Genomic DNA, 27,156 nt, shown 5'->3' with positions numbered 1-27,156 from the left:
TCCACTCTCCCTCCACCCATGGCACCTGCCCCAAACACCAGGCATTCTGCACACTCACCCCCTTCCTAACGCCACCCTATCCACCACCACATCCAACTTGCTGAACCACAGTTGTGAGGACATTATTAACTGAATTCTATCCAGAAAAGGCAGATTGAAAAAAAAAAAAAAGGAGGCTGGGAAGGGAAGAGTCTCTTAGTCAATAAGAAAGTATCTTCATCAGTCGGTACAAGACAGAAAAAAAAGTTTAAAAAAGCGGCAGCTTGCTCATCGTTTCCATACAGTTTTATTTGCAATTTGTTGGAACCACGGAGAACAATCGGCAGGTACACATGTTGTTTCTGGGAACAGCATTCAACTCCAGATGCTTTTTCCACTAAGGAGCAGAGCCACAGGCGGCCCTCACACCCAGTGCTGTGCCGCGCGGAGGGCTGTGCTGAAGGTTCTCAAGGCCCGGTGAGTCCCCCTCACGGCCAGAAGGAGAGACCCGGCTTCGGCTTTATGGCCGGCTTCTCGCAGGTGTCTGCCCAGCTCCTCTGCATCCCAGCGCCCTTGCTGGAGGCCGGCCAAAAGGTGGTCAACGATATGCGGATAGAAGGGCGTGGAGACACACTTCACCAGCAGCTTAGCATCCAGGAGCAGGGAAAGGAGTTCCTGGTCACAATTGGAATCATTCACCTTCAAGAAATAAGACAGGCACAGCGTGAGGGGGTGTCTACTTTGTCCGCCTCCCCATTGGATCCCTCGATCTCCACTGGGCTGCCTTCATCATCATTCATGCCCTGGCCTGGGTTTAAAAGCATGTGTGGGTCATGAGCACCTCTGAGGTAGGTCACAGATTGGGATGACAGACGGGGCTCCTCTTAATATGAGAAGACACAAGAACCCCACCACAATCATCGCCACAGCTTCCAGATACTGGGCACCAGAAACTGTATTCAACACCGTACCAGCATTTCTCCACCAGGGCCTTCTGACTCAACCCTGTGACTGGCACTTTCACCTCCCAATTGACAGATAAGGAAACTGAGGTGCAGGAATTTTGCTTAACGTCGTAGCCAGTGTTGTAGAGCCAGATTGTAAATTTGGGTCAGTCTTGACATCAAAGTGTGCTCTTAACAACCACATTTACTGTTTCATTTGTACTTTCACCGTGATCCACATTCTTTAACGCTGTATCTTTCTTGAATATAAATACACATGAAAATAGCTTTTTTTAGAACAAGAAAACATTTTTTGTACTCCATTGAGAAAAGAATATGTCTCTCAAGCCCACTGATACAAGTAAGATAACCAACAGTGGGGTTTTAAGCTGTTCTTGTTTGAGCCTCTAGGAAGCTCAGTACTAACATTACTTTTTAAAAAATGGTTTCATTGGTTCTTTCAGTTTGCATATTCTATTTCTCCCTGGTCTTATCTTCTAAATATATGTATTATTTTCAATATTTTTGTAAAGAATCAAGTCCACACTGATCACATTATCAAAATTCGGAGCTTCTCACTTACATTGGGGTATCATAAAACAGATTCTTGACAGGCTTTTCTTAATGTTACCGTGCATTTTTAATAATTTGGATTGCAAGACTCTCAGAAATAATGTCAAAGCCAATTAACTAACGTTTAGACCAACTATATTATGCAATTATACACAACATACTCTTCCTGAATGTTCTGTGACAAGGAAGAAAGGCTACTGAAGATGCGAAGGTCAACTGTGTCTACTGACTGCAAGAATTAACGCGAGAGAAGTACTGAGAATAAAAGCCTGCCTGCTATCGGATAGTGTGAATCTTTCCTACTACCCATAGGGGTCATTCAAAACCCAATGTAAACGTCACCTCCAATGCCATCTTCTTGCTGATATTTTCTTTAACTTTCTTGCCAACACTTGGGAGTATGGTCAAGGATTCCTCCTTCTTCCATACTCCCAAGATACCTGAGATTTGCCTCTTCTTGCTGTATGATAAGTAATTTTATTTTATTTATTTTTTGAGATGGAGTTTTACTCTTGTTGCCCAGGATAGAGTGCAGTGGTGCAATCTCGACTCACTGCAACCTCTGCCTCCTGGGTTCAAGCGGTTCTCCTGCCTCAGCCTCCCAAGTAACTGGGATTACGGGTGCATGGCACCACGCCTAATTTTTTGTGTTTATTAGAGACGGGGTTTCACCATGTTGGTCAGGCTGGTCTCGAACACATGACCTCAGGTGTCCACCCGCTTCAGCCTCCCAAAGTGCTGAGATTACAGGCGTGAGCCACCATGCCCGGTCTGTATGACAGTAATTTGTATGTCTGTCTCCCTTACTGACTAGGAAATTCTTGAAGGCACAGAAGTTTTATCACTTTTCTATTTCCGCACCCCATTTCATTAACATTTGTTAAATGGTTGAGTGAACCTACATTATTAAACTTTGTCACATTTTTGTAAACTGCACAAGTACACGATAAAGACCCTGTCTCTCAGAGAGACTGATTAGAACTAGACTCCAGAACAGAAGGCCCTCTCGGCAAACCCTCAGTGTCTTTTCTCCGGCCCCTCATTTCATGAACACTTGTACAGCCCACCTTTGACCCAAAACACTTAGGTTGAACTCCATTTACCTTTGTTTTTGTTTTTGGGAGCTAGATGACTGAAAAAGCCACTGGTTCAAAGGCCTCGCGTTTGTGCTGGAAGGGGCACGGAGCTTGGACTTCTCCTTGCTGGGGCTGCCTGTGAGTTCTGAATGCCTTCTTTCCATCCCACTTCTCTTCTCTCCCTGTCTCTTCATGCCTAGCAAACAAGCATCTCCATCCCACACGGCTCCTGCCCTCAGCAGCACAGTGCCTGTGTGCCAGAACCCTGAGTCTTCAGACATCCCTTAAAGCCAGTTCTCGCCTCCTCTGACAGAGGCAGGCTCAGTGAGGTCAAGTGTAGTACAGTTGCTCCATGGTGGAGTAGCCTAGAAGCCCAAGTCTCGGATTAGTTTACTTGTTGATTGCTTGTTTCCCTCCAGAATACGAGTTCCTATGGAGCACAGATCTTGTCTCTTCTGTTCACCCCTGAACCCCAATGTCCAGAATGGGTGGCCACATGCTAGGAGCTGAGCAAGATTTGTGGAATGAATACCCAAGTGAATGAATCACTCCACAGCACACATTCTTTTAGTCTATGTGGCTGCCTCCACCCACGTGCATGCACATGCTAATGCGTGCACACACACAGGCCATCTGAGTTACTGTATGTGTTCTCTTGGTTCATCCTTCAAAACAAAGAATTCCCCTGCCTAACCCTGCAGGAGAGAACAGAGTGTGTGCCAGGATGCTACAGGCACATGTTTGATAAGATGCACAGATAAAAGGCTCAGAATCCGAACACTGCAGGGCAATACTTTCTTTGTTGCCCTGAATACGTTTTCCAGGCTAGGACACCTTTATTATTCTTTCAGTTTACTCACTAACCCTCCCTCTGGAAGCCTGACAGTCTCCTAGAGAAGGACTGATGGATTCTTCCAGCCTGAGGAAGAGACAGGGGTTCTATTAACGCCTGCGGCCACTGCTGCTCTCATTCTCTTCACAGTCTGTTTCTATCCAGTGCAACCAAATCCTTCCCGTGTTTCTGGCTGGATATACCCAGCTTTTCAGAAGCTGCTCACATCCTGGCATGGAGGGTAAGGGGTGGGGAAGGGCAGGGTAGGCTGTCTTCTCTCCAAAAGCCTGCTGCTTGCTGTCTTGGCTGAGAATGACCAAGGTTAAAGACACGGCAATGAAACGCATGCTTCCCCTTGGCCCCGGACCACTCAGAGGTTCCCTTAAGAAAGATAAGGGTCTGGGTTTGCTGACCTGCATTGAGCTTGGGCAGTGAGCAGGGAAAGACTGGGAGGAATTTTGGGTTTCGCTTCTTATAAAACCGAGTGCTGGAAACACAGGGTGGGTGACTTTTATCTTATTTTCTTTTTTTTTTTTTTTTTTTTTTTTTTTGAGACGGAGTCTCGCTCTGCCGCCAGGCTGGAGTGCAGTGGCCGGATCTCAGCTCACTGCAAGCCCCGCTCCTGGGTTTACACCATTCTCTGCTCAGCCTCCCAAGTAGCTGGGACTACAGGAGCCGCCACGTCGCCCGGCTAGTTTTTGTATTTTTAGTAGAACGGGGTTTCACCGTGTTAGCCAGGATGGTCTCGATCTCCTGACCTCGTGATCCGCCGTCTCGGCCTCCCAAAGTGCTGGGATTACAGGCTTGAGCCACCGGCCCGGCCTCTTATTTTCTTTCTCTGACTCTTTGCAGAGTCAGAGAAAGAAAATTTCTCTACCTGGGCCTGGCTCTTTGCAAGAAATATAGAATGGCCAGAGTATACTTCAAAATTGTCAGCTGCAAGGAAAATACTGCATAGGTAATTTTTCTGTGCGTATCTGGGAACAAAATAGAGAATGAAAGAAGGAAGAGAGAGATGGCCTTTGTAATGATCCATTCCAACAAGTACATTTTAAAGAAGAGTCTGAGGTTCAGAGAAGGAACAGGTCATAGACAGCCAAGATGTTCCTTTCCACATCCCAGGCCCCCTCGCAGGGCGCCAAGGCCAGCACAGCTGAGGGCCGGGTGTCCAGTCCCAAAGCACTCTCCAGCACTGTGACATTACCGCCACACTGCTGACTTGCTAGGTTAATTTGTTAAGCCTCAAGTTGTCTTTGTTTTTTCTTGTTTTTGACTAAAATTCGTCCTAACATACTAAAACTTCAGTACTACCTGCCACAGAAGCTGGTACTCTCTGACCACGCATTATTTATTCTAACCTACTTTTTATTTTTAAGATAAAAATAAAAAAGTGGAAATAGTTGGAAAAAACCATGCCACCTTCTTGCTGACATTTTGTTTAACTCTCTTGGCCAAGCTGATTTCACCTTCCTCCATACTCCCAAGACACCTGAGGTCTGGCTCTTCAGGCTGTATGACAGTACTTTGTATGTCATCCATATTTGGGCCACCACAAGAGAATTATTTCACCCTCCTTTCATCTCCAGTAACTGTCCACGTGCATAGATTTTTTTTCCCCACAATTAATCGTATGATATTTGTATTCTGCTTTTCTCATTATATGCTAAGAATTTTTAAGTTGTTTTTCACATAGTTTTCAGTCTTAAAAATTTTAATGGCTGCAAAATAGTTGTCATAAGTTATTTAACTTTTATAAGTATTTCAGCCATTTTAAATTGTTTGATATTACTGAAACATTACCATGAATGTTTTTATGCATATACTTTTTTCTTCATTGAAATGATCTGCATAGGACAAGTTACCAGGTGAGGTATTACTGGCATGTTACAGGCTGAACTGTGTCCCCGCACAAATTCATATGTCGAAGGCCTTACCCCCAGTACCTCACAATGTGACTTTATTTACAGACAGGGACTTTAATGAGGCAATGAAGGTAAAACGAGATCATTAGGATGGACTCTGATATAACTGGTGTCCTTACAAGAAGAGAAAACAGGACACACACATGAAGCGAGGGTCAGTCACGTGAGGACAGTGAGAAGGCAGCCGTGACACACCAAGGAGAGAGGCCTGGGAAGAAACCAACCTTACACCTTGACATCAGACTTCTGGTCTCCAAAACTGTAGGAAAATAAATTTCTCTTGTTTAAGTCACTTAGTCTGTGGTACTTTGTTAGGTAAATTCATTCATCAGGCAAATTAATACATCAGGCAAAGTATCTGAAACGTTTTTCTGGTTCTAAATATGAATGTAAGCACAACCACATAGTGATGTCAACTGTGCCAGCTTACAGCGGTGACATCAGTGTGGGAATGCATCAGCGTCACATCATGAACTTCTCAGCTTTAGGTGTTAACATTTAGAAAAGAAAAAATCATTTGCTAATATAGGAGATATGTAATGGTACCTCAAGGTTGCTTTCATTTGAATTTGTTTATTTGCAAGAATGGCTTTTTCCATACATTTCCTATCATTTTTATTTTTTGTTGTGGGAAGAATCAATCATTCACTCATTTACAAGAGTTATAACAGCTTTCCACTCTTTCACATGTGAAGGATTCTCTGTATAACTGAAATCTTAACCCTGGTTTTCGTTATCATGAACATTCTAACCTATTGTTTACAATTCTGTTTCAGTTGTTTTTTGTAGTATAGAAGTTTTACACTTTTATATTGTCAGGATCTACTCCTTTATTCTATTGCTTTAAAACTCAGAAGTTACAATTCCTCAAAGGAACTGATATGTTCTTTTTATATTTTCTGACTTTTAACAATATTTGACTTTTAAATTGATCAGAAATTGACTTTGGCATATGGTCTGTGGAAAAATCACACAGCCCGGCCAGTGGGTTGACTGGTGCTTACAGGGCATGAGGAAGAAAACATATTCTGTCATTTTTGGATGCGGTTTGGATGTGAGAAATGAATATGAGACAAGTCCAGAGGATTGGTTGACTTAATTCCGCTGATCAAATAACTCCGAATTACAGCGAGAGAGAGTCTGGTGCTATGAAAAGAAGACAGGCTTTTGGGTTAGAGACAAATTTCCAGTCCTGGTTCTGTCACTAAACAACTGAGTGACCTTGCTAAGGACGATCTCTCTGAGCTCCAGTTTCCACATCAGAAATACAGACTGTCTGTAAGGGTTGAGAATAATACAAGCTTTTAAGTGCCCAGCACAATGCCAAGTGCAGAGTCCAGGTTCAGTAAACAGCTGATGTTAATATAGCCAAACAAATCATGAAAAAAGGATTTTCTAGAAAGGGAAGGGCTTATATATATCAGAAGATGAGTAAAATGCTTGCTATCTCAGTCAGAGATTATTTTTGTGTGTCAGCAATTAATTTTTCAGAATGATACTTTACAGATCTTGGGAAAGAAATCCATTACAGCACAAAGCACTGATGTCTTCCAGGCCATTACAATGTTATCTGCTGAATTCCTCTTTCAACGATAGGTAATGAACCTTCTCTGATTTAAAATCGTTGATTTTATGGATCTATATCAAGCTAAGAGTAATTACAATAATGAGGAAAGCTGAAATTCCAGAAGCAAAATGTATGCAGGCCCTCGTTTCATTTACTTTAAAGAAGATTATTTAATATTATTTCACTGTTTACTTTAGGGAACCATGTTTGTCCTGTTCTCATATATACTATTACTAATAAAAGTTATCGAAAATATCAACCACAAGGGTAGACAAATAAAAGGACAACATAAGTATATAGTTGGGAAAAATGCCTACAGATAATTTTTGTGTTCTGTATTTACTTGAATATGATGTGCAGTTTCCATTTTCTCAGCATACCGTCAGTTTCACTCCTGGCGTGGCACTTAATGGAATACTGCTTCTGAAACCAAAACTACGACAAATCACCTGCTCACAATCTAACAACGAGATGGAGAAAATCTTTGAAAATCCAAGCTTGATCACCTCTGTGACCAAACTGAAACGCTGGATTTGAGGGCCCCGATCTGGTTAGTTCCACACGTTGCACCTACCTCCTTGCTACCTTGGTGAATTCCTTGTGTTATTATTTCACATGTCAATCTCTCCATGAGATAATTCATTTAAGCACAGGGATAACAATATTGTATCTCATCTTTACAAACATCTTACCTATTCCTCACTTTATACGCAGTGCCAGGCTGTGCACAATGGGTGCTTGATACGTCTGTTCATACCAAGTAAATTAGCCAACCACTAGTGCTGTTTAGGAATCTCAGGCTGACCTAGAGGCTGAGCTGTCTATCGCTGGACGCATCCAGCTGAGACCTCTGGGAGATGCTGCTGCAGAGCTCCCTTTATCAAGGAGACCCAGCACAGGCTAAGGATGACTGACAGGAGGTGCAGGTCAGATCTCTGTATGTTCAGGTTAAAATAATAGTTAGGAATAAGTAGACATACCCACAATTTTGAGAAAAGAGCCTGGTACTCAAACAGCCCAAAGCAGAGTGATTGTCAAAGAGGCCAGTTTACCACCAACTGGTGTCTGGAAGAGCAAAGGCTAGTTCTTGCTCGATTCCTTGAATCGTTTGGCTCACTTCAGCTTAACTTGGTGTGGATACACTTAGAAGAAAACCAACTGACATTAGTGTTCATTTCAGTTAATCTTCCGTTAATACCGAAGACGGACTCTGCAGACATCAAACGAGGTTGTTAGGACCCCAACCCAATATGCCTGCTGTCATGTCATGCTGAGGCAAGAGGGAAAGGCAATATTGGGCTGGGCAAGGAGAAGGCAATATTGAGGGAGCACTCCAGGGTGGAAGAGACTCTTGCCAGGGAGGTCCTGGCTAGAAACCTGGCTAGAGTTAAAGGGGAACAAAGACAGAAAGGTTACCTGGTTTTGTATAAACATGTCGATTCACATATGCTTTTCTGGAAATCTTTATGGTTCTCTCCCCAGCCTGGACACTGGCCACTGTAAAGAATGCTAGAAGCTGCTGGTGCCTTCATGGCTAGGTTACAGGGGATAGGAATCACATTTATCAACTATGTGAAGGGCTGTCACTGGAAGAAGGACCTTAGTAACCTGAGAAAATCCCCAGGGCAGGACTAAGGTCAATGTGATCAAGATAAAGCGGTGCAGGTTTCTTTTAGGAGGTGCTCTCACGTCATAATCTCACCCAAAATGGCACATAGCCCCCTGCAGTGTTCAGCTGGAGCTAGGGAGAGTGAGTGCGCTTGAAAAGGAAGCACAGCTGGGCGGGTTGTTGGGCTAGGTCTGCTCTAGTCTTTTGCAGAGCTAATATTATATGCCTCAAGGTGCTTTCAACAACTTCATTCCTCTGTAGAAATAACCCTTTTCCAGTGTAATAAAGCCTTCCTACTTACGTTAAAAGCAAAAGCATGGTAGAGTATAGACTTTGAATGTTAGGTCTGGGGTTTACATTTCAGCTTTGGCTGCTTACTAGCTCTGTGACCCCTGAGCCTCAGTGTTTTCAACTGTGAAACCAAAATAATAATATCTTCTCATACGATCATTAGGATAAAGAGACAATGTGCCTATTATAGCACTTGGCAAAGAGGTGGGATTTGAAAGATGGTAATTATTGGCATCAAGGAGAAGCCCTTAATTAGGTGCTAGAGGTCCTAAACACTTCTTTTATAACCCCATGCTTTACTATTTTAATAGACAGCAGAGTCCAGGACAATCCCTGGGATAAGGGGTCGCATAGAGGCATTGAGCAATACCAAAGAGGAGGAAGCAATGAAGAGCAGGAGCTGTTATAAATCGAGAATTACAAAACGGGAATTTTCAGTATACAAAACCCTTATAAATACATATCTGCATATTTTAATGAAATAAGTCAAGACGCTGCCATCCAAACAGAAAATATTCCAGAGATGCAAGTCAAACACATCAGCAGCACTGCCCTTCTTAGAGAGAATAAGGTTTTGAAAGTGAGCTCTCAATCTCACTGGGAGTGATGGAGAAGGTAATCCAGAAGTCTACACCATGCAAGGTTTTAATTGTTCATCATCAATACAATGCCAAGGAAGGACTTCCCATTTCTGGCCCAGGAAAGAGGCTGTTGGCCATTTATAAAAGGTTACGTGCACCAGAGGTCTGCAATTTCGGAAAAGCTTAGGGAAAGAAATGAGTACTACTACTAGAGGAAGAGTCAGTACAGTCTCTGGCATCAGCACTTAAGCATCATCCTTTTAACTGTAAACACCTATAAAGCTGTCAGTATCTTATAATGAATAGCAAAATAATACATGCTATCAGCAAACAAGTGGGGGTGTTTTTCCACTTGGATCTGCACACCGTGCAGGAGAGATTGCTATCAGCGGAGTGCCTCTGCCAGATGTTTTTCTTTTAATGTCAATAGGAACTACTGTCAACAACCAATAAGGGGAAAACTAAAGTTACTGATGAACTCAAGCACCCTGCTAATGGACATGGTGAACAGCAAAATAAAAGCAACAAAAAAAAAAAGCCAAAGTTTTCTATTTTTCATTGCAATACCAAGGATGACTTAAAAACAGCTAGACATGAGTCCTGCCAAAATGCCCATTGAAACTCTTCCCTAAGAAAAGTGTAACATAACCCTTCAATGGTGTTGGAACAATGATGAATTAGAGTGATTTCATATTTTATCTATATAGCATTTTAAAATGATACAATTATAGAGAACAGATTAGCAGTTGCCAGGGGTTGTTCAGGAGGTGGGGAGGAAGAAGGTGGACAGTATGAGAGATCCTCGTGTCTCGTACCTTGACTGCAGTTAGTGGTCATACGAAGTTACAGGTGACAATGTCACATGGAAACACACACACACACACACACACACACTCGGGAGTGTCTGCAAAACTCATAAAATCTATATAGTGTCAACAGATTGAATCAATGTCAGCAACCGGGTCATAATACTACAGGTGAGTATCCCTTCCAAAAAGCTGGAGATCAGAAGTGTCCGTTTTTTCAGATTTTGGAATATTTGCTTTATACTTACTTGTTGAGTATTCCTAATCTGAAAATCTGAAGTCTGGAATCTGAAATGTTTTAATGAGCATTTCCTTTGAACGTCATGTTGGTGTTCAAAAGTGTTGAATTTGGGGCCATTTTGGATTTCTGGATGAGAGGTGTTCAACCTGTATACTCTAGTTATGAAAGATAACTAGTTTCCCATTGGGGGAAACTGGGTGAAGAATGCCAGAGGCCTTGCTATATTATTTCTTACAACTGAGCGTGAATTTAAAATTATCTCAAAAAGTTAAAAAATGCTTTTTAAATGGAAACTCTGTAAAACCTTAGCTCTCTGGGGACTGCAAAAGGTCCAAACACACTTAGCATTTTGTGGGACACATTTTTAGGGCACAGATGGGCTGGCCTAATGTGAGCATTCAACTTAGTACAGAGAAGTTACGCTTCAGTCTCATTACTGAATTTCTAAAAGGAAGGATCTGAATGGTAGGCAAGTGACTCATCTTGGCAATTTATACCTGTGGCTTTGATTCCTGGATCTGAAAGGCACAGACGTTTCGTATGCTATCATCACAACCACAGGCAAACTACTCACAGTCTGCAGAGCAGTTTCAAAACCACAGGCTTAGCACCATGCAGCACATCTAACGTGCAGATCGAAGTGTTACGGAAGTAAATCAGTGCCATATTAAAGGGACTGGGGCACTGCAGTGTTACCATTTAGTTTCTTATTTTGCTAGTTACTGTGTAGGTATGTGGGAGGAAGTGCTGTTGTGTGGGTAGTAAGATTAGTTAGCAGTTAGGGGCCGCCTGTGCTAGCTGCAGTTCTGACAGAAGCATTTGAGATAAAGAATCTTCAAAATGAAAACCAATACACTCTGCCCATGGAATCCGGGAGTACATCAAGAGAGCTCCATGTACGATGAATATGGAAAGGCAATGTATAATACATCACTGTTTATTCTCAAAGAGGCCCACGGCAAATTTTTGTGAGAATGCCTAACACAGTGTACGAGGGTGGGGAGGGAAAAAAATGCACTGAGAATATGCAGAAGTTTTTTCTCTTCTTCCCAATTTCTTGAATTTATAAGAAAAAACTGGCTAAGAAAAAAAACTCATTATAATTCTGTTTCATATAAATTCTCAAAGTTATACAACTTTCATTTGAGCATAGATAGGTGGGAGGGCTACTGAAAGACAAGTCCTCTTGATTCTCTACTTCAGTCAAGGTCCCAAAGAGGCCTCTGTTCTGATTAATTATTGGTGATAAGGTAGGGTATTCACAAAACCCTTGCGGGAGCTTTTACATTATTTTAAAAACACATCTAAATGAATAAAGGCATTTGATTTTCTCATTGTATTCATAATGATTATTTCCAAATACAATTATATTCTGCTTTCTGTAACTATTTACATAACTTTCTGTATCCTTTGTCATTAAGAAAACTTTGTATCAGTGATGTCTTTTCATCAACCTCTTCACTGCCTTGAGTAGCAAGCATATATCTCTGCTCTAGATTCGCCTTCCTTCTCTGGTCCCTAGAAGATATCCTGACACATTTTTGTTTGCCACATCTTGTTACATACATATCTATGTATATATACAATGTAAAATGACATATGTGTGTACATATGTGTATGTGTATAGTGTAGATACTCAGACACACACACACTTCAAATGAAAGAATGATCTCCACACAAAAGGGCTTCAGTAAGGATCATACAGCATGAGTCCATTAAAACACGACCCTAAGCTATCTAATCCTAAAGTGAAAAATTTTAAATGAGAAGAGAAAGTTTCTTTCTAATCATAATAACAAGGCAACAGGCCTTGAGGGAGAAATCTCAACCTGACGCCAGTACATTAGGCTTCAAGACAAGAAGGTTGCCAGAGGAAATCAGAGTTTGCGATTTCAGATGGTGCCAGTATCCACTGCTTAAAACCACTGTCTTACCTTTAATTAGTGGATAACCTAACACACACATCCACAGATGGAAAACCTGTGCAATGATGGGAGTTCCCTAGACCCAAATTTCAAGTAGCTAGAGGACTGCTAGTTCATGGCTGCTTTGATCTTCTTAAGGAGACTAACATCCTGCTTCTCTAGAAAACTGTCTTATTTGGATTTGTATTCTGGACACCAAAACACTGAATCTGGTTCATGGGAAGAGCTTAGTAAATGTTTGTAAAATAATCATACACTGCTGGGACAAAACTGGAACAGCTATTGTGGTCAGAGAAGACTGTAGATATAGTAGTCTTCAATTAACCATGGTGTTATTTATGGGAATGAAAGTGCTAATTCATTCCTTTGAAACATTAAAAAAAAGAAAAAAGAAAGAAAATTCAACTGGGCATACCGTAGTGACTGCCGTGATTTGCTCCAGTGCCATCTCGCACAGATGCTCATTTCGGCTCTCGAGGAGAAGTTTCAGAGATGGAAGCAGGAGGGACTGGTTGAGCAGCAGCAGACAAAGCTCCTTCACAGCCTGAAAGCACAGAGCAGGGGTGAGCTCCAGGACGCACTTCTCACCAGCACGGTTCTGGATGGATCATTCCACCCCTTTTTCTATGGTAGCGTGTGTGTGTGTGTTTAAAGCCACACATGGGCCCACACTGAATATACTGAATATGGGAGTTGGCACCCACTTGACTTGGTTCACAGTAAACTGTGTACCGATTTCCAAGCTATCAGATATTCATCTACGATACTGCTTTTTAATGGCTTTGTAATACTCCTTGTACAGATATAGTGGTATAATTTATTTTCCTAAACTCTCACAGCCCTAGTTTCCTCATAAGTAAAATGTATGTATTTATAGCTCCTTTGCAGGTTTTGTGTTGTGTGTGTGTGTGTGTGTGTGTGTGTGTGACAGAGAGAGAGAGTTTGTGTTGATGAATACAGCATACAATGCTCAGCATATAGTGGAGGCTTAATAATAATAAAAAGAATTATCAATTGTTAATCTTGTTAACAACCTCTAGTTGTCATTCACTGAAATAAAGGAAATCTGCAAATAAAATATTTTAAAATGTGTCTATCATTTTAATGTCAAAATGAATTGACTCCTTAATATATTTAAGACAGTCTATCTTCATGAAAATTGTGTTGCAGAAAAATGAAAATGTGTTTGGATCTCCACAGGCATATCTGAATTTTATTCTCAGCCCTTTATTTTACTAACTGAACCTGTGGTCACACAGCAGGCTTTCATATAAGATAGCAAATGATAATCCTTTACAACAAAAGCATAAAACAATAAGAATAAGCTTTGCAAACTGTTTTGCCCTGCTGAGCTGTGTTGCCATTTGGGTCCTGACTTTAGCTGTAACACAAAGAAGAGAACACTTTGGACCAAAAACCAGACAATGAGTGACTCCACTACACTAAAGCAAGGGTTGCTCTAAAGAACTGACAATCACTGGCATTCACGGGATTGATTTTTCTCTTGTGCCATTCAGACAGCAGATCAGAGAAGAAAAACTCAAATTTACTCTATTTTCAAAGTTGCTTTACATTATTATAGAGCATCGATAAAATAAGAATGGCACAAGTAAGCTCCCATTTAAAGCTCAGGATCAAGTTCTCTTTGGAATTCTGCTCATTTTAGTTTTCGCTTTCACCCAGCACGTCTCTTCTTGAAATTGGCAAGGCCCTCACATTTCAGAGTAGAAGGCTGTGCTACACAAACCTGTGTGGCAATGATCAATACCAGCAGGATGGCAGTTTGTAAAACACATTCTTCACACATTGGGAATTCTAATGCAAAAAAGTATGGTGTGTGCCTTCAAGAACATGTGACACAGAGCAGTCTCACCAAGCATCTGGGGCAAAGATACAGGCAGACTTTTCATCCGGGATGCCGAAACCTGCAGAAGAGTATCTGGGAGCATGAAACAAGCTCCTGAGCATGGCACTCCGGCCTGGCTGGCCGCATCCTGGGGCCTCCTCCTCCTCCTCTCGGTCATGGCAGCACTCCCCACCCGTGCATGCCACACCAAGTGCTGTGCGGGGCCCCTTCTGACACAACCCACATATTCTGTATCTGCACTGTTCAATACCGTAGCCACAAGGCAAAAGCTACATTTGAGGGGGGCTAGTGCAACCGAGGAACTGCATTTTAAATTTTACTTAAAGGTTTTGATAAGCCACATGGGGGCAGTGGCCACCATATTAGGCAGGGTGGCTGCTGGGCGCTGGACTCTCTCACACCTCCAGGTGTTTACACATAGTGTAACCCCTTTGCTCTTTCTCTGTCTGATTAACCATCTACTTGCTCTTTAAGTCTCAGTTTTAAAATGCACAGAAAAACTGTACTTCCTCTGCAAAAGCACCCTTAAATGTCCCAGGTTAGCACTCAATGTGCTAAATGTACTGTCTAAATATTTCCCACCTTATCTTTTATCTTGTATTATGATAGTCATTCATTGGTCGACCTACCTTGCTTGCAGGCAAGAATATTGTTCCTTCTCTGTATTCTAAACTTGCTTGGCACATGCCATACCTAAAACTTCTTGTATATAATTCCCTCTCTGAACAAACATTTGCTCACTCAATAAGTTATCAGTGATGAGTAAACAAGTATTTCTCAATGACTTACGATATTTAGACATAGCATAACATTTGGCTGACCTTGGCTTTCGGGACAAATTTTATGGAATAACCTGTGTGCCCCTCTGAGCAAGCATAAAGGATAGATGGCACATAGCGAGGCAAGGACATCCAAGAATGGAGGAACCCACTTTAGGTGAGCCACTGACTACTTTTCATCTCTTAGCTACCAGTTATTGGCCAAATACTACTCTACCTTTAAGTGCTAAATCCTCTACTATGTTTGTTCGCTATTTTCCCCGTGTTGCAAAAGAATGTTTATTAAGAGATTTACAAAGGGATTTGGGGAATTGCAAGAAAGGTCGAAGCAGCAGAGAAAAACCACAAAATACCTCATTTGACAGGCCTTTGCAGTTCAAACCTGTCAGACCATGAGGACAGAGAACAAGAGAGTCCTTGGATGGAGAGGATTAGGTGGGCCCAGGCTTCGAGCCAGGCCACAAACCCGGGTGTTTGTTCTCCCTGTGGACTATGGTTTATGAAGATGCGCTGGGGCACTGTTCCCATGGCCTGACAGTCATGAGAGAAGCAGGACCAGTTCGCCAATATGCCTTCTGTGCTTACACAACTCTCCCACTGTCCCTGGAGTATCTAGCATTGAAAGGTGCTGCAGGGCCTACAGCAGGAACTAGGGGCACAAGGTGTGCAGGGACTGGTGATGCAGAGACGGAGGGGCTTATCACAAGCCCCGGGCATTGCATGGGGGCTGCAACGCAGCTTGCAGTCCTTGCCCTCCAGCAGGCCTAGAATGGGCTGAGCTCCCACTGCTGTTGCCTGGACGTCCAGAAGCCCCTGGCACTGCTGGTTCTGCAGCCCCAGGTTGATCACGATCTTGGCCAGCTGGGCCTCCACACTGGCCACCAGGCACTGTACCTGGGCTTTGGTTTTGCGTTCTCCAGAGCCTCTCAGGTTGTGCTGGGCCTGCTGCTCAACCTCCAGAGCGCTAACCATGCCTCTTGGACTGTGAACTGATATGACCAGAGGTGGAACTGAGACGGTAGTAAGTGATGGGAGCGGCTGTAAATACAGATGAAGCTTCGCTCATCGCCAGCCACTCACCTCCTGCAGTGCGGTCTGGTACCTAAGAGGCCATGGACTGATACTGGTCCTCAGCCTAGGGTTTGGGGAAAGCTGACATACATAACTGTTACTGAGCCTTGATTAGCTAGCTGGTGAGATGATGTCAGGGTCAAGCATGCAGTGGCCATGTCATGGCCAACTTACATTCCTTGCCTTGCAAAAGTTATAGTAAAACCAAACCAATAAGGGTATTTTAAAGAACAAATAAACTTCTTCAGACAATGACAGAGATTCTAACAACCTTATATTTTAAACACTGATCATCTAGATGCTAAATTCTATAGGCCATTCTTGAAGGAAGTATTGAAAAGGGAAAACTGACAGTATCACTTATATGATTGCATAAGAGACATTCAAAATTCATATATCTCCCAAATGTAGTAGGAATGGCTTCTCTGGAAGAATTCCTTTTTCAAGCTTTCAAGCACAGAGACTTGATTTAAAGATCAGACCCACCATTCACTGCCTGAAGAAGCAGGAGCAAGACCCTTGACCTCAAACCCTCCAATCCATCAGCTGTCAAGTGGAGATAAGTGAATCTCCTTACAGAAGGTGCTGAAGGTTAAAGCAGGCAATATAGATGAAAGCCCAAGAGTGTTAGCAAATGTTAGTTATCACCATTACTACCTGTCTGTTAGGCAGTAACAGGAGACCTTAAACAATGCTTTCCTAACCTAGATTCGACAGAACTAACAGTAGAACACTGCTGGTCTTTGGTCCCGATCTAATAATGCTTGATCTTAGCTTATATTCAAGTGAAGGCGAATCTCATGTTATTTACATGTTGCTTACTTTGGTGGGGACAATGAAGTGCACCGAGTCCCCACACTATGCAATGGGCTGGATCCGGTCCTGGGTGACACAGACATGATATAGCCATGGTTCCCCTCTCCAGGTGCCCACAGTATAGCAGAGCAGATCACAGGTTCATAAGTGGCTGATACAAGCAGACCTTGGTCCACAGCCCAAATCACACTTCACTAGAGTAAGGGGAGGTAATTTTCGGTGTTGGTACTTTATTTTGCAGAATAATTGTGTCATTCTGTTAGTTGGAAGACTTCTTTAAATGGATAAAATATTTTAAAATTCAATAAAAAAACTCCAAGCCCTCATTCAGAAAACAATTCATTAAATGTGCATTCACGAGAATATTTTCCTTGAGCGATTACAATAAGGATTCAAAGGATCATATTTACAAATTTATTTTCAAGTTTATCTCCTACAGAGTAGGAATGCAAAATCAATTTAATGCCATTATCCAAATGCTTAAATTTAAGACAGGTAAATTATTCAAATAATATACTGCTGAGGTGGGATCCATAGCAGTGAGCAGAAATTAATATGTGCTTACTTTAGAACATTCTCCCTCTTTCTCTCCATACATACATATATATATATACACACACACATCTATACATATATGTGTCTGTGTGTGTGTATATATATATATACACATATGTGTTTCTCTGTGTGTGTATATATATGTGTGTGTGTATATATATATAAAATGTCTCTGTGACGGTCAAACCATGGGGTCAAACAAGAGAACAAAGGTCAAAAAGGAGGTGCCTGAGTTTTGACCATACTTTGCAGAGAAAAAATTGTGGTTATGCAATCTTGTTACAATGATGTTAAAAAGCACGTAAAATTCAAAGTGGTTGGTTACCTACTGAGAAGAGTGCTAAAGTTTACTACTACTATGCCAGCTGGCCTAGTTCAGACAGATAATGCACGAGCTACCATGGCCACTTGGAACAGAAACTTCCGTTTGACAAAAAAGGGTGTCTAGAAGAAACTGAAAACTGGGTTATACTCTGGGACTTGTACAGAAAACGCTGGCTCCCACAAAAAGACAGCAGCCTCAGAGGATCCTTTCAGCATTGCTTTTCTTCATCTGATCCATCAGAAATTATGGCCTTTAGCAGTAATTACTTAAGCGAAATGTTCCTCAAGTCCAGTCACTGGGATTGCTTATAATAAAGAGTTCTGATAAGCAAAGGGCCACTCCTTAGGAAAGCACTCAAAATATCCACTCACCTCTACCGGCAGCATCTGCTTGGTGTTATACAAAGAGCGACACATTTTCAAAACTTCATTCCCCAATTCTTCCTTGTTCTCCATCGTACATCTGGTAAGCATCACTGTAGCTAGTCTCACCCATGGATTATTGGTTATGCTGGTGTTTATGGAGAAAAATACAAGGCATTGGAAATGACTAAAGCTATCATAATTGTGATAAATTTTAAAACAAGTGAAATGCTTATGGTAAATTACAATCAGAATCTAGGTTACATGCTGCTTCAAGTCAACCCTGTAGAAAAGATAACATCTTAAGGAGAAAAAGCAGCTTCCTGTGGTATCACCAAGCAGCCCAGCAACACAGAGGTAGTAAGTGGCATTGAAACAGCACAGGCTTTGTGAAGCCTGACAGACTCGGGCTCAGATTCTGGCTACTTGGATCCTCAGAGAAGTTATTTAATACTTTTGCCTAATTGTATGGTTCTGGGGAAGCCACACCCTTCTAGGCCTCAGTTTTTTCATTGTGAAAAGCTATTTAATGTCTTTTTTTCCTTGAAGAGTTGCTTTAATGAATGATCTACGTAGTTGTGAAGAATCAGTGTTAATAGCAAGCACACATTACTATTTACTACATAAATACTGCCTCTTGCTGATATTATTATTATTATCATTGTTATTGTTATTGTAATGGGGTCAGGGCAGGACTAAGTTACAATCAGGGTACTGCATAGCAGAGGTCAGCTGGGGAGCATAGGTTCAGGAAGCCACAGACAAGCAGCAGGAAGATCATCTTTGGGCTTCACATAGTTTCCTTGTATTGGAAACATGAAAGCATACAAAAGTTTGCCTTGTCTTTCCCTTGTCTTGACTGACACTACCCTGTGTTTCATAGAAACATGACAGTTTACATTTCCATTGACAAGTTAATGGTAAATTCATTTCATGGCCCCAGGAGCAGGGTACTGATTTAGTTACATTAAGAAAAAATTACTATTTATGAAGAGTCTGTTGGTTTATTAGCACAGCACTACATTCTAGACATTGAACAACCAGGGATGGCCTTGCCCTTGAAAGAATTTTATTCCTCAGGCCCTGAAAAGAATTTCAAGTGCAACAGTAACAAGGGGACGAGCCCTTGGCAAAGCCTTTGTGTCTCAGCTCAAACTGACAATCTGTGAGAACAAAGAATGCTGCTTACTTCAAGGTACACACAGTTCTGTGAGAGGGTCTGGTGTGCTGAGGAGTCTTCCTACACTCAAGGACTTCCCCTCTTTTCTCCTCTTGCAAAGTCTGAACTCAGCTCTCCTGGGTTCTTCTCTACAGTTTTTCTCATTGTAGAAGAGATGCTGCTTGCCCAGCATGGTGAACCAATGGGCAACAAGGCTTTGGTAACAAATTATCAAGATATGTTTTTCACCAGCCAGCAGTGATACACTGGATGAAAACAATGAATCTTCCTTAAGTACAAACCTAGTATTTTTCCATGCATTTTCCTACAAGGAACTAAAGCTAAAAAACCAAAGTTGGTACTAGTAAATTACAGTCATGTGGATCAAACGAATTTCTTAAGTTGTAACCTTTGTGTGTTGATGGGCAACGTGCCATCATTGTCATACTATCCTCCCTCTCTTCCACCCGACTCCTTTTTTGGTGATTTATTTATTCAATTGGATTGTCTAAAAGAAAAAAAATATTCAAAAGTACTTCTGAGAACCTGTTTGTAAAGCATCCCATCACACATTCTCCAGAATATTTGACTTATGCCCTTGTTATCTCTTAGGCAGAGGAGACATGAATGATAGAGGGGAGGGGGTGAGCAGACTGGGAAACGCTTTGTTCTGATTCTAATGATTTAATAAAGCAGTTTTATAAAACTCAGGTTAGCAATTTACAAATTCCATTTCATATGTGGCTACAAAAGAATATAACTTTAAAAGTTAAGACTTTTGGTTTACAAACACACTAAATGTTTTAAATGCAATAAATGTTTTAAGTCAAGCTGATTTTGGTTCTTGTGAATAAATGAATGATTTTAAATGGTCAGTGTTCTAAAAGTAAAAGAAACTGTAAACTAAAGTTAATCTCCCAGAGGCGTCATATTTTGAATTGGGAAATGAGGGTATGACGAAGTCTACAATTCGATTCTAATAATTCATTTCCTTACAAAAGTATGGCATTAGTGGCAATCTCATCAGTGGGCTCCACACCTGTGTCACATAAGTCTCACCCGGGAGTTTGTTCAGAACAGATTCCCAGGTCCCAGTACGGAGAGCTGGACTCCGCAAGTTGAGCACAGGACCCAGGACCCTGCTCTAAACAAGCACCCCGAGCTCTGAAGGCACGCACACGAAGACCACTGGTGGCTAACACAAGTGCACTGTGAACTAACGGTGTTATGATGTGAGAGCCTGCACTGTGGATTTCAAACAGTGAAGGTAAGAACCTGTTCTTAAAAACAAGTCAGTATGTCATCGCTGCCACAAAGGTAAGAGATCTAAGAAACATTTCTTTTTTTGCTGAAAACACTAGGTTAAAAAAATACCACAAAATGAAAGCACCATTCTCCTTGGTTTGCTTTGGAAATTCCTAACAGTCTCGTGGAACCTTTTCCAGATATTTGCTGGCAGTCCTAACTGCTCACAGGTTATAGGACTTTATTTTCAGAAAAGCATCCTTCTTTAACCTCAGACACGTGGAGATGTTCACTGGCCTGGGGGAGAGTATGTCAGCTGAGCGTGGGGAGAACAAGATCAGTCCTGGGCCAAACAGGCGCTTGCGGCAAGGGCATTGGTGCTCATACCATTTGCCAATGAGGAGCCACAGCTCATGAGAGCCAGCCCATGCACTCAGAGGAAATCTGGCCACTTCTTCCAAAGGAAAGGGGTACGTTCCGTGGCTAATACCACAAGGACTGAATAAGTACTCCATGCAGGTATGGATGGCAGCTGCAACTCAGCGTGACAGAGGAAACAACATGGGCTGTGAAGGTAGCCAGCAGTTGGTTAGAATTCTGTCTCCTCCACTTATTAGCCATGTGAAGCCTGAAGTTGTTTAACTTCTAAGCCTCAATTTCCTTCATGTATAAAATCAGATAACATCACCTTCCCTTGTAGGTGTGTTGTGTGAGTGACTGATAATATATGTAAATTGCACATAACATTGTGTTCTCAATAAGTAGGAATTATTCATTTATTCCTTTTGGATTCTCAAGCTGGCACTGTAAGCTGTGTGAAGACAGTCAAGAAATTTCCTGGTGAAAATACTGAAACTACATTGTTTTTGTTGATCTCATAAATCAGATATTATCAAGCACTGTCTGATACTTTTGAATAAAATATTAGGGTTTAGGGGCAAGGAGAAACGGAAAGACATTGTGATATTTCAAAAACAATTTTAAATTCCTCTAAAGGCAAATACTGACTACGCACACACATATAATTATTATTTCATTGGCTCTTTTGAAGGTGCGACATTTTTAGGGCTAAAGTCCAAACAAAAGAACTCTAATTAGGCTAATTTTATGTTAATACTTACACATATTCACTTTTCATAGGTGGCCAAGCTTGCAAAAGTAAAACCAAGTGCTGAAATTCAGCCTCATGGTGACTAGATTCCAGGAGTTCCACGAATAGATCGTAGCGGTTCTCTTCATTCTCAATGTCAGCTATGTCCACCTGGAAGAAGAAATACACACTTAAAGCTGGTGGCAAAGGCTACTGAATTGGTTTATAGAAGAATTCTACTTTATTTTAATTAAACATTTTTTTGAAAATTTTTTACAATGTGTTAAGATTCAACAACATCAGAAAAACAACCATCTCAAAAGCTCTAAGCCTTACTCAATTTCAGATAATTACGTTAGAAATTGTTTAGCACTACAATCAGAGGAAGGTTCTAATTAACTTGTTTACAAAATACATTCAAACAACCAGACTTCCACAGAACTGGCTTGTTGGCATTTAACATATGTTAAGAGACTGAATTGCTTTATTTGAAATTGTAATATTTCACCATCCTCAACATTAGGTGAATTTTTTAAAGTTTAAGTTATCCCAAATGAAATCCTAATATTCATTAGCAATAAAATCCTAATTTTCATGTTGTCTAGAAAATGTCTCTAATTTGAAATGTAAGATTTTACTAAAGTGTATCTGTCATTGAACTTTTTTTGCTATAAATCAAAATAAAATATCCTTTATTTATACCTCCATTTCTAATGCAAAAGTAGTCTCTGCCAAATACAAAACACCCATTTTTCCTTTCACTGAATAACTAAATGGTTTTTCTTTTACAATGAGGCAGTCCTAAAACAAATCACATCTCCAATATCTCTGTGGTTGAAAATGTACGCTATTTTAGGTTAAAAACAGTTTTAAGCATAAAAATAAGCCAAAGTCTGGTTCTCTCATTTTCTAGCCTCAGCATAGATTCTTTATATTTAGGTACACAGACATTCATGATGATGAGTTCATAATGATTTGGGTACACAGACATTCAGATGATGATACATTGAAAGGATAATGAGAAGGAATGGTTACCTGTATATATGCTAAATTGTCTGCACTAATGCATATTTCCAAAACATTTACTTTAATGGTCATTCTGGCTCTGATCCCAAGAAGCCATCTGAAAAAGTCACGCCATGAAGCCTGCATTTTACAAAAGTTGCTATGTACTATGAAATTATCTCTAATTGCTATGGGAAGCCTTGTTCACATAGTGATCCATCAGATCCTTCAAAACCTGCCTTAAAAGCCCATGTCATTTTTCTATGGAAGAATAGCCCACAGCCATTTTATAGTTTTTTTGAAATAATTTCATAATACAGTCAGTCAGTTTACCCTTACAGCAGTTTTGTGTGGAGGACAGCACAAGTATTAGCAATCTCACTTTACAGATGAGGAAATAGGCCAACTATCCTGGTGGCACGACTAGCAAGTGACAGAGCCCAAATATAACTATAATCAGATCAGGATGTTCTGAAACTAGAGGATTCAATAAGCTAGATAAGCTTTTGATAATAGGGTTGGACCTCGAGTTGGGAGTTTGGCAATGCTGCCTTGCCTATTTATAAAGAAACTTAAAAAACCAAAAACAAAAACCCAAGACATCCATCCATCTGCAACTCTCCAACCTCACCACCTTCAACCTGTCTCCAGCCTCAGGGTCTCTTTGAGGTTCCTTGCATACATAAAATCATGCACACTCCCATCTCAGGCACTCTGATCTGTTTCCTCTGCCAGATACCCTCTTCTGCCAGATATCCTCTTCTGCCAGATATCTGAGTGACTCACTCCCTCTTTTCAAGTTTCTCAAATGTCACCTGTCAGTCAAGGCCTTGTTTAACTGCCTTACCTACAGGAGCATTGCTGCATACCTGTCCATCTCCTTCACTCTGTTTCATTTTTCTTCTTAGCACTCACAACTATGTGACATGCTATATATTTACTTATTGCCTTTCTTCTTCCATAAGAAATGTCAGCTCCTTGAAAGAAGAAGCTTTGTTTGTTGTTTTTCACTGGTCTATCCCAACTCCTTAAATAATACCTGCTATAGAGTATATGCACAGTAAGTACTTATTGAGTGAATTAACTAGTGAATGGACATACATATGAATGGAGTGAATGAAGACAATTTGTCACTTATAAAATAATTAATATAAATTATATTAAAAACAAATGGAGTTGCCATAAATTTGTGGCTGGTTTCATTATTAGGGTTAATGTAAGATTTAAAAAGAAAATGATATTGCCAAAAGAAAACTATTAAATTAAAAAACAGGACAAAAGATGGCAGGTTTGTTAACATCACATCTATACAAATGATACTTTGTGACTGTTAAGTGATTTCACTAAAGTCCCTCTATTTGAGCATCCTATCTGAAGAACGGGTTCCAAAAATGTTGAAATCTCAGAAGTTTTGATAGCCTTTTCTTCCTGCAGGATAATCTCAGTGTCTACATGAGAGGAAAGGTTTGTGCTTAAGAAGTATTTAAAATCCATTGTATGAAATGTTTCCAATGTTCCTAGCAGTGTCAGTATTCCAACTACTATAATTAAATGCAGTATAACTAATAACAAGTAGTTTCTCCTTTTTATGAAATACACACTTTATATGGTTTATTTTCTGTATGTGATGCGCTATATGAAAAGGAAGAGATTAACAATAAAAGAATCATGTTTTCAATACTGTCTAAATTTATTCCTTTTCAGAAACTGTAATCTACATTTTGAGGAAACAAACTGTATCATAAGGGAAAAAAAGAGAACAGAAACTATAAGTTAAACCTTAATATTTGTTTTTATAATAGTGTGCAAATAATAGTTTCCATGTTTAAAATTCATTTGATAATTTTTTTTGTATAGCACCTTTCTCACATGTACATGGTCTTTTTAAGAGTATGTCTTTGTCAGAAAATGTTTTCTTCTAATGTCCATTAATCATTTCAATTTTTAGTAACTTACTTTTCAGAGCCTTAACCCCCACATTTTAACTAAAAATGTGAAAAATACAGTAACTTACATAATTATCCATTGTGTGCGTGCATGCTTACATACTCCATCATATCAAAAAGCATTTCAAGTCAAGCTACTCAGCTCTTAAGAAAGCAATTTTAAATTTGCTACCACTGTAGCTGCAAGTTTTACCTTCTACGAGAGAAGAAAATTGGCCCAAAAATGGACTTCAGCACGTATTTTAAAAACATGATAAAGAATATACTTGGTTTGATAATTGGTATATACCTTAAAATATAACAAGTGCTAATCTAAGATTGTGCCCACATATTAAAATATTTAAAAAACAAATGTTAGTATTATCTTCTTTATTACGTCCTTTAAGACTTTTGGAAATAAATTCTGGTGAATTTTGAATTTTTGAGAAGAAAATGGGCCTAAAAATAGACTTGAGCATATATTTTTAAAAACATAATAAAGAATATACTTGGTTGGATAATCATGATATACTTTAATATATAACAAGTGCGAATCTAAGATTTGTGTCCACAAATTCAAAAATTCAAAATGAATTTTGTGTAAAGAAAAATTAAAGGTAAACATATGTCAAGGGCTCCCAGTCTGAACAACATGGCTTATCCATTTCTCTCTGCTCCTCTGCAAAGCACAACTATAAACTGTAGGAGTCATAAGAGACACTGAAGGGAAAATTCTGAGGAGTGGTTAAAAGAAAGTACACTAGCCTGGAGTTGCAAGCCTGAAGAACATGGTATTCGGACGTCTTCTGTCTCCCCAGCCAAAACAAACAAATGCACAAATAAATAAAAAATAAGAAGCCCACCCAGACCTAGTATTTCGTAATTCTGGAGCTAGAAACAGAACAGAGCTCAAATAGGCTCATTTGCACTTAGAATCCCAGAAGAAAAGGAGAAAGAGGGTGAAGCTAAAAGACATGATAAGACATATCTAAAAACTTCCCAAATTTGATAGAAGACACAAACCTACAGATTCAAGAAGCTAAATTATTCCCAAATAGGACAAACACAAAGAAATTCATGTCAAGTTACACCATAATTTGAAACTTGAAAAGTAGGTAGAAAAGGAAAAATTTTAAAAGCAGATAGAACAACATTACTTGCAGGAGAATATTAATGTGAATAATAACGGATTTATTATCTGAAACCATGGAGGCCAGAAGGAAGTGTCCCATTTTTTTCAAATGTTGAAAGAAAAGAACTGTTAACTACAAATTCTTTATCTGGCAAAGCTATTCTTCAGGAAAAAAAATAAATGAAAACATTCTCAGACAAAGACAAATTAAAAGAACCTGCCACACTAATAGCCCTCATCTTAAATACTGGCTAAAGAAAGTTCTTCGAACAGAAAACGATAAAAGAAGGAACGATGAAGTATCAGAAGGAAGAACTAAAAGGGCAAAAATAAGGGTAAATACAATAGACTATTCTTTTCCATATACATGTTCTAAATCATAGTTGATGATCAGAACAAAAATTGTACACCATATGATATTCAAGATGATAATATTTAAAAGTGGGGAAGGTAAAGGGACTGACCCAAATATGCAGGGGAGATTTCCATATTACATGTCCAGGATAGGACAGCCACTCCTACCACTCTCGTTCAGCACCATACTGAACGATCTAGCCACCACAATAATGCAAGAAAAAGAAATAACGGACACATAAATTAGAAAGAAAAAATAAAACTCTATCTGCAGATTAATTGTCTATATAGAAAATTCCAAGAAATCACACACAATAAAACAAACCCTAAAACTAAGAAATGAGTCAGGAATGTCACAGGATACAAGGTCAACGTACAAAAATCAATCACATTGTTATATATTAACAATAAATATGTGAAAACCAAAAATAAACATGTATTATTTATAATAGCTCCAAAGAAAAAAAATGATTTACATGTATTCAATCTGCTATGGTTTGAATGTCCCTTCCAAAATTCATGTTGAAATTTAATTGCCACTGTGATAGGATTAAGAGGTGAGATATTTAAGAGGTGATTAGGTCACAAGAGTGATGCTCTGAATGAATTAAGGCTCAGCTAGGACCTGCGTTAGTTTTACTGGGAATGGGTTCCTGATAAAAAGGAAGAGTTCCACCCTGACCTCTCTTGCTGGGTAAACAAAGTCATTCACAAAAGGTTACATGCATACTGTCTGATTCCATTTATGTAAAATTTTTGATATGACATTTTAGAAATGAAGGAAAGATTAATGGTTGTCAGGGGTTAGGAATGGGGTGGATGTGATTATAAAAGGGATCCTTGGGCTGTTGGAACTACTCAGTATCTTTGTTAGAGTGGGTAGCTAGGCAGACATGAGCAGAGTAGGAGAGGAAACAGACACCGCTCCCTTGACACCAGGAACGTTAGGTGACCATCGGGTGATGGTCAAGTGGTTGTTAAACTGTCTCTCTAAAATAGTAAATGGTTGCAGCAGAGATCAGGGAAAGGCAGTCTCCCAAAAGAAAACTCCTGAAGCTGGTGATCCCTAGCTTCCTGATTGGATCTCAGGAGTTGAGTGAGTGGGCTCAATCAAGCATGCACACT

At 40.2% G+C, this 27,156-nt stretch overlaps 1 protein-coding gene across 2 annotated transcripts in view; it reads right to left on the bottom strand.

The window, feature by feature from the left end:
• Positions 1-267: 267 nt before the first annotated feature.
• NBAS (NBAS subunit of NRZ tethering complex) overlaps positions 268-27,156 on the bottom strand; it is a 426,675-nt gene continuing 399,786 nt past the window's right edge. For both annotated transcript variants that reach the window (XM_033176517.1, XM_033176518.1), the window contains 4 exons: positions 21,647-21,786; positions 18,131-18,269; positions 12,762-12,890; positions 268-678 (listed from right to left, as the gene is read on the bottom strand). In XM_033176517.1, coding sequence (XP_033032408.1) covers positions 403-678; positions 12,762-12,890; positions 18,131-18,269; positions 21,647-21,786 — 684 coding nt within the window. In that variant the 3' untranslated portion in view covers positions 268-402. The remainder of the gene's footprint in view (positions 679-12,761; positions 12,891-18,130; positions 18,270-21,646; positions 21,787-27,156) is intronic.

The sequence above is a fragment of the Trachypithecus francoisi genome, unplaced genomic scaffold (genome assembly GCF_009764315.1).
Source record: "Trachypithecus francoisi isolate TF-2019V2 unplaced genomic scaffold, Tfra_2.0 Lachesis_group17, whole genome shotgun sequence".
Taxonomy (NCBI): domain Eukaryota; kingdom Metazoa; phylum Chordata; class Mammalia; order Primates; family Cercopithecidae; genus Trachypithecus; species Trachypithecus francoisi.
The sequence above is the reverse complement of the archived record's forward strand: the minus strand, read 5'-3'. Positions and strand labels throughout refer to the sequence as shown.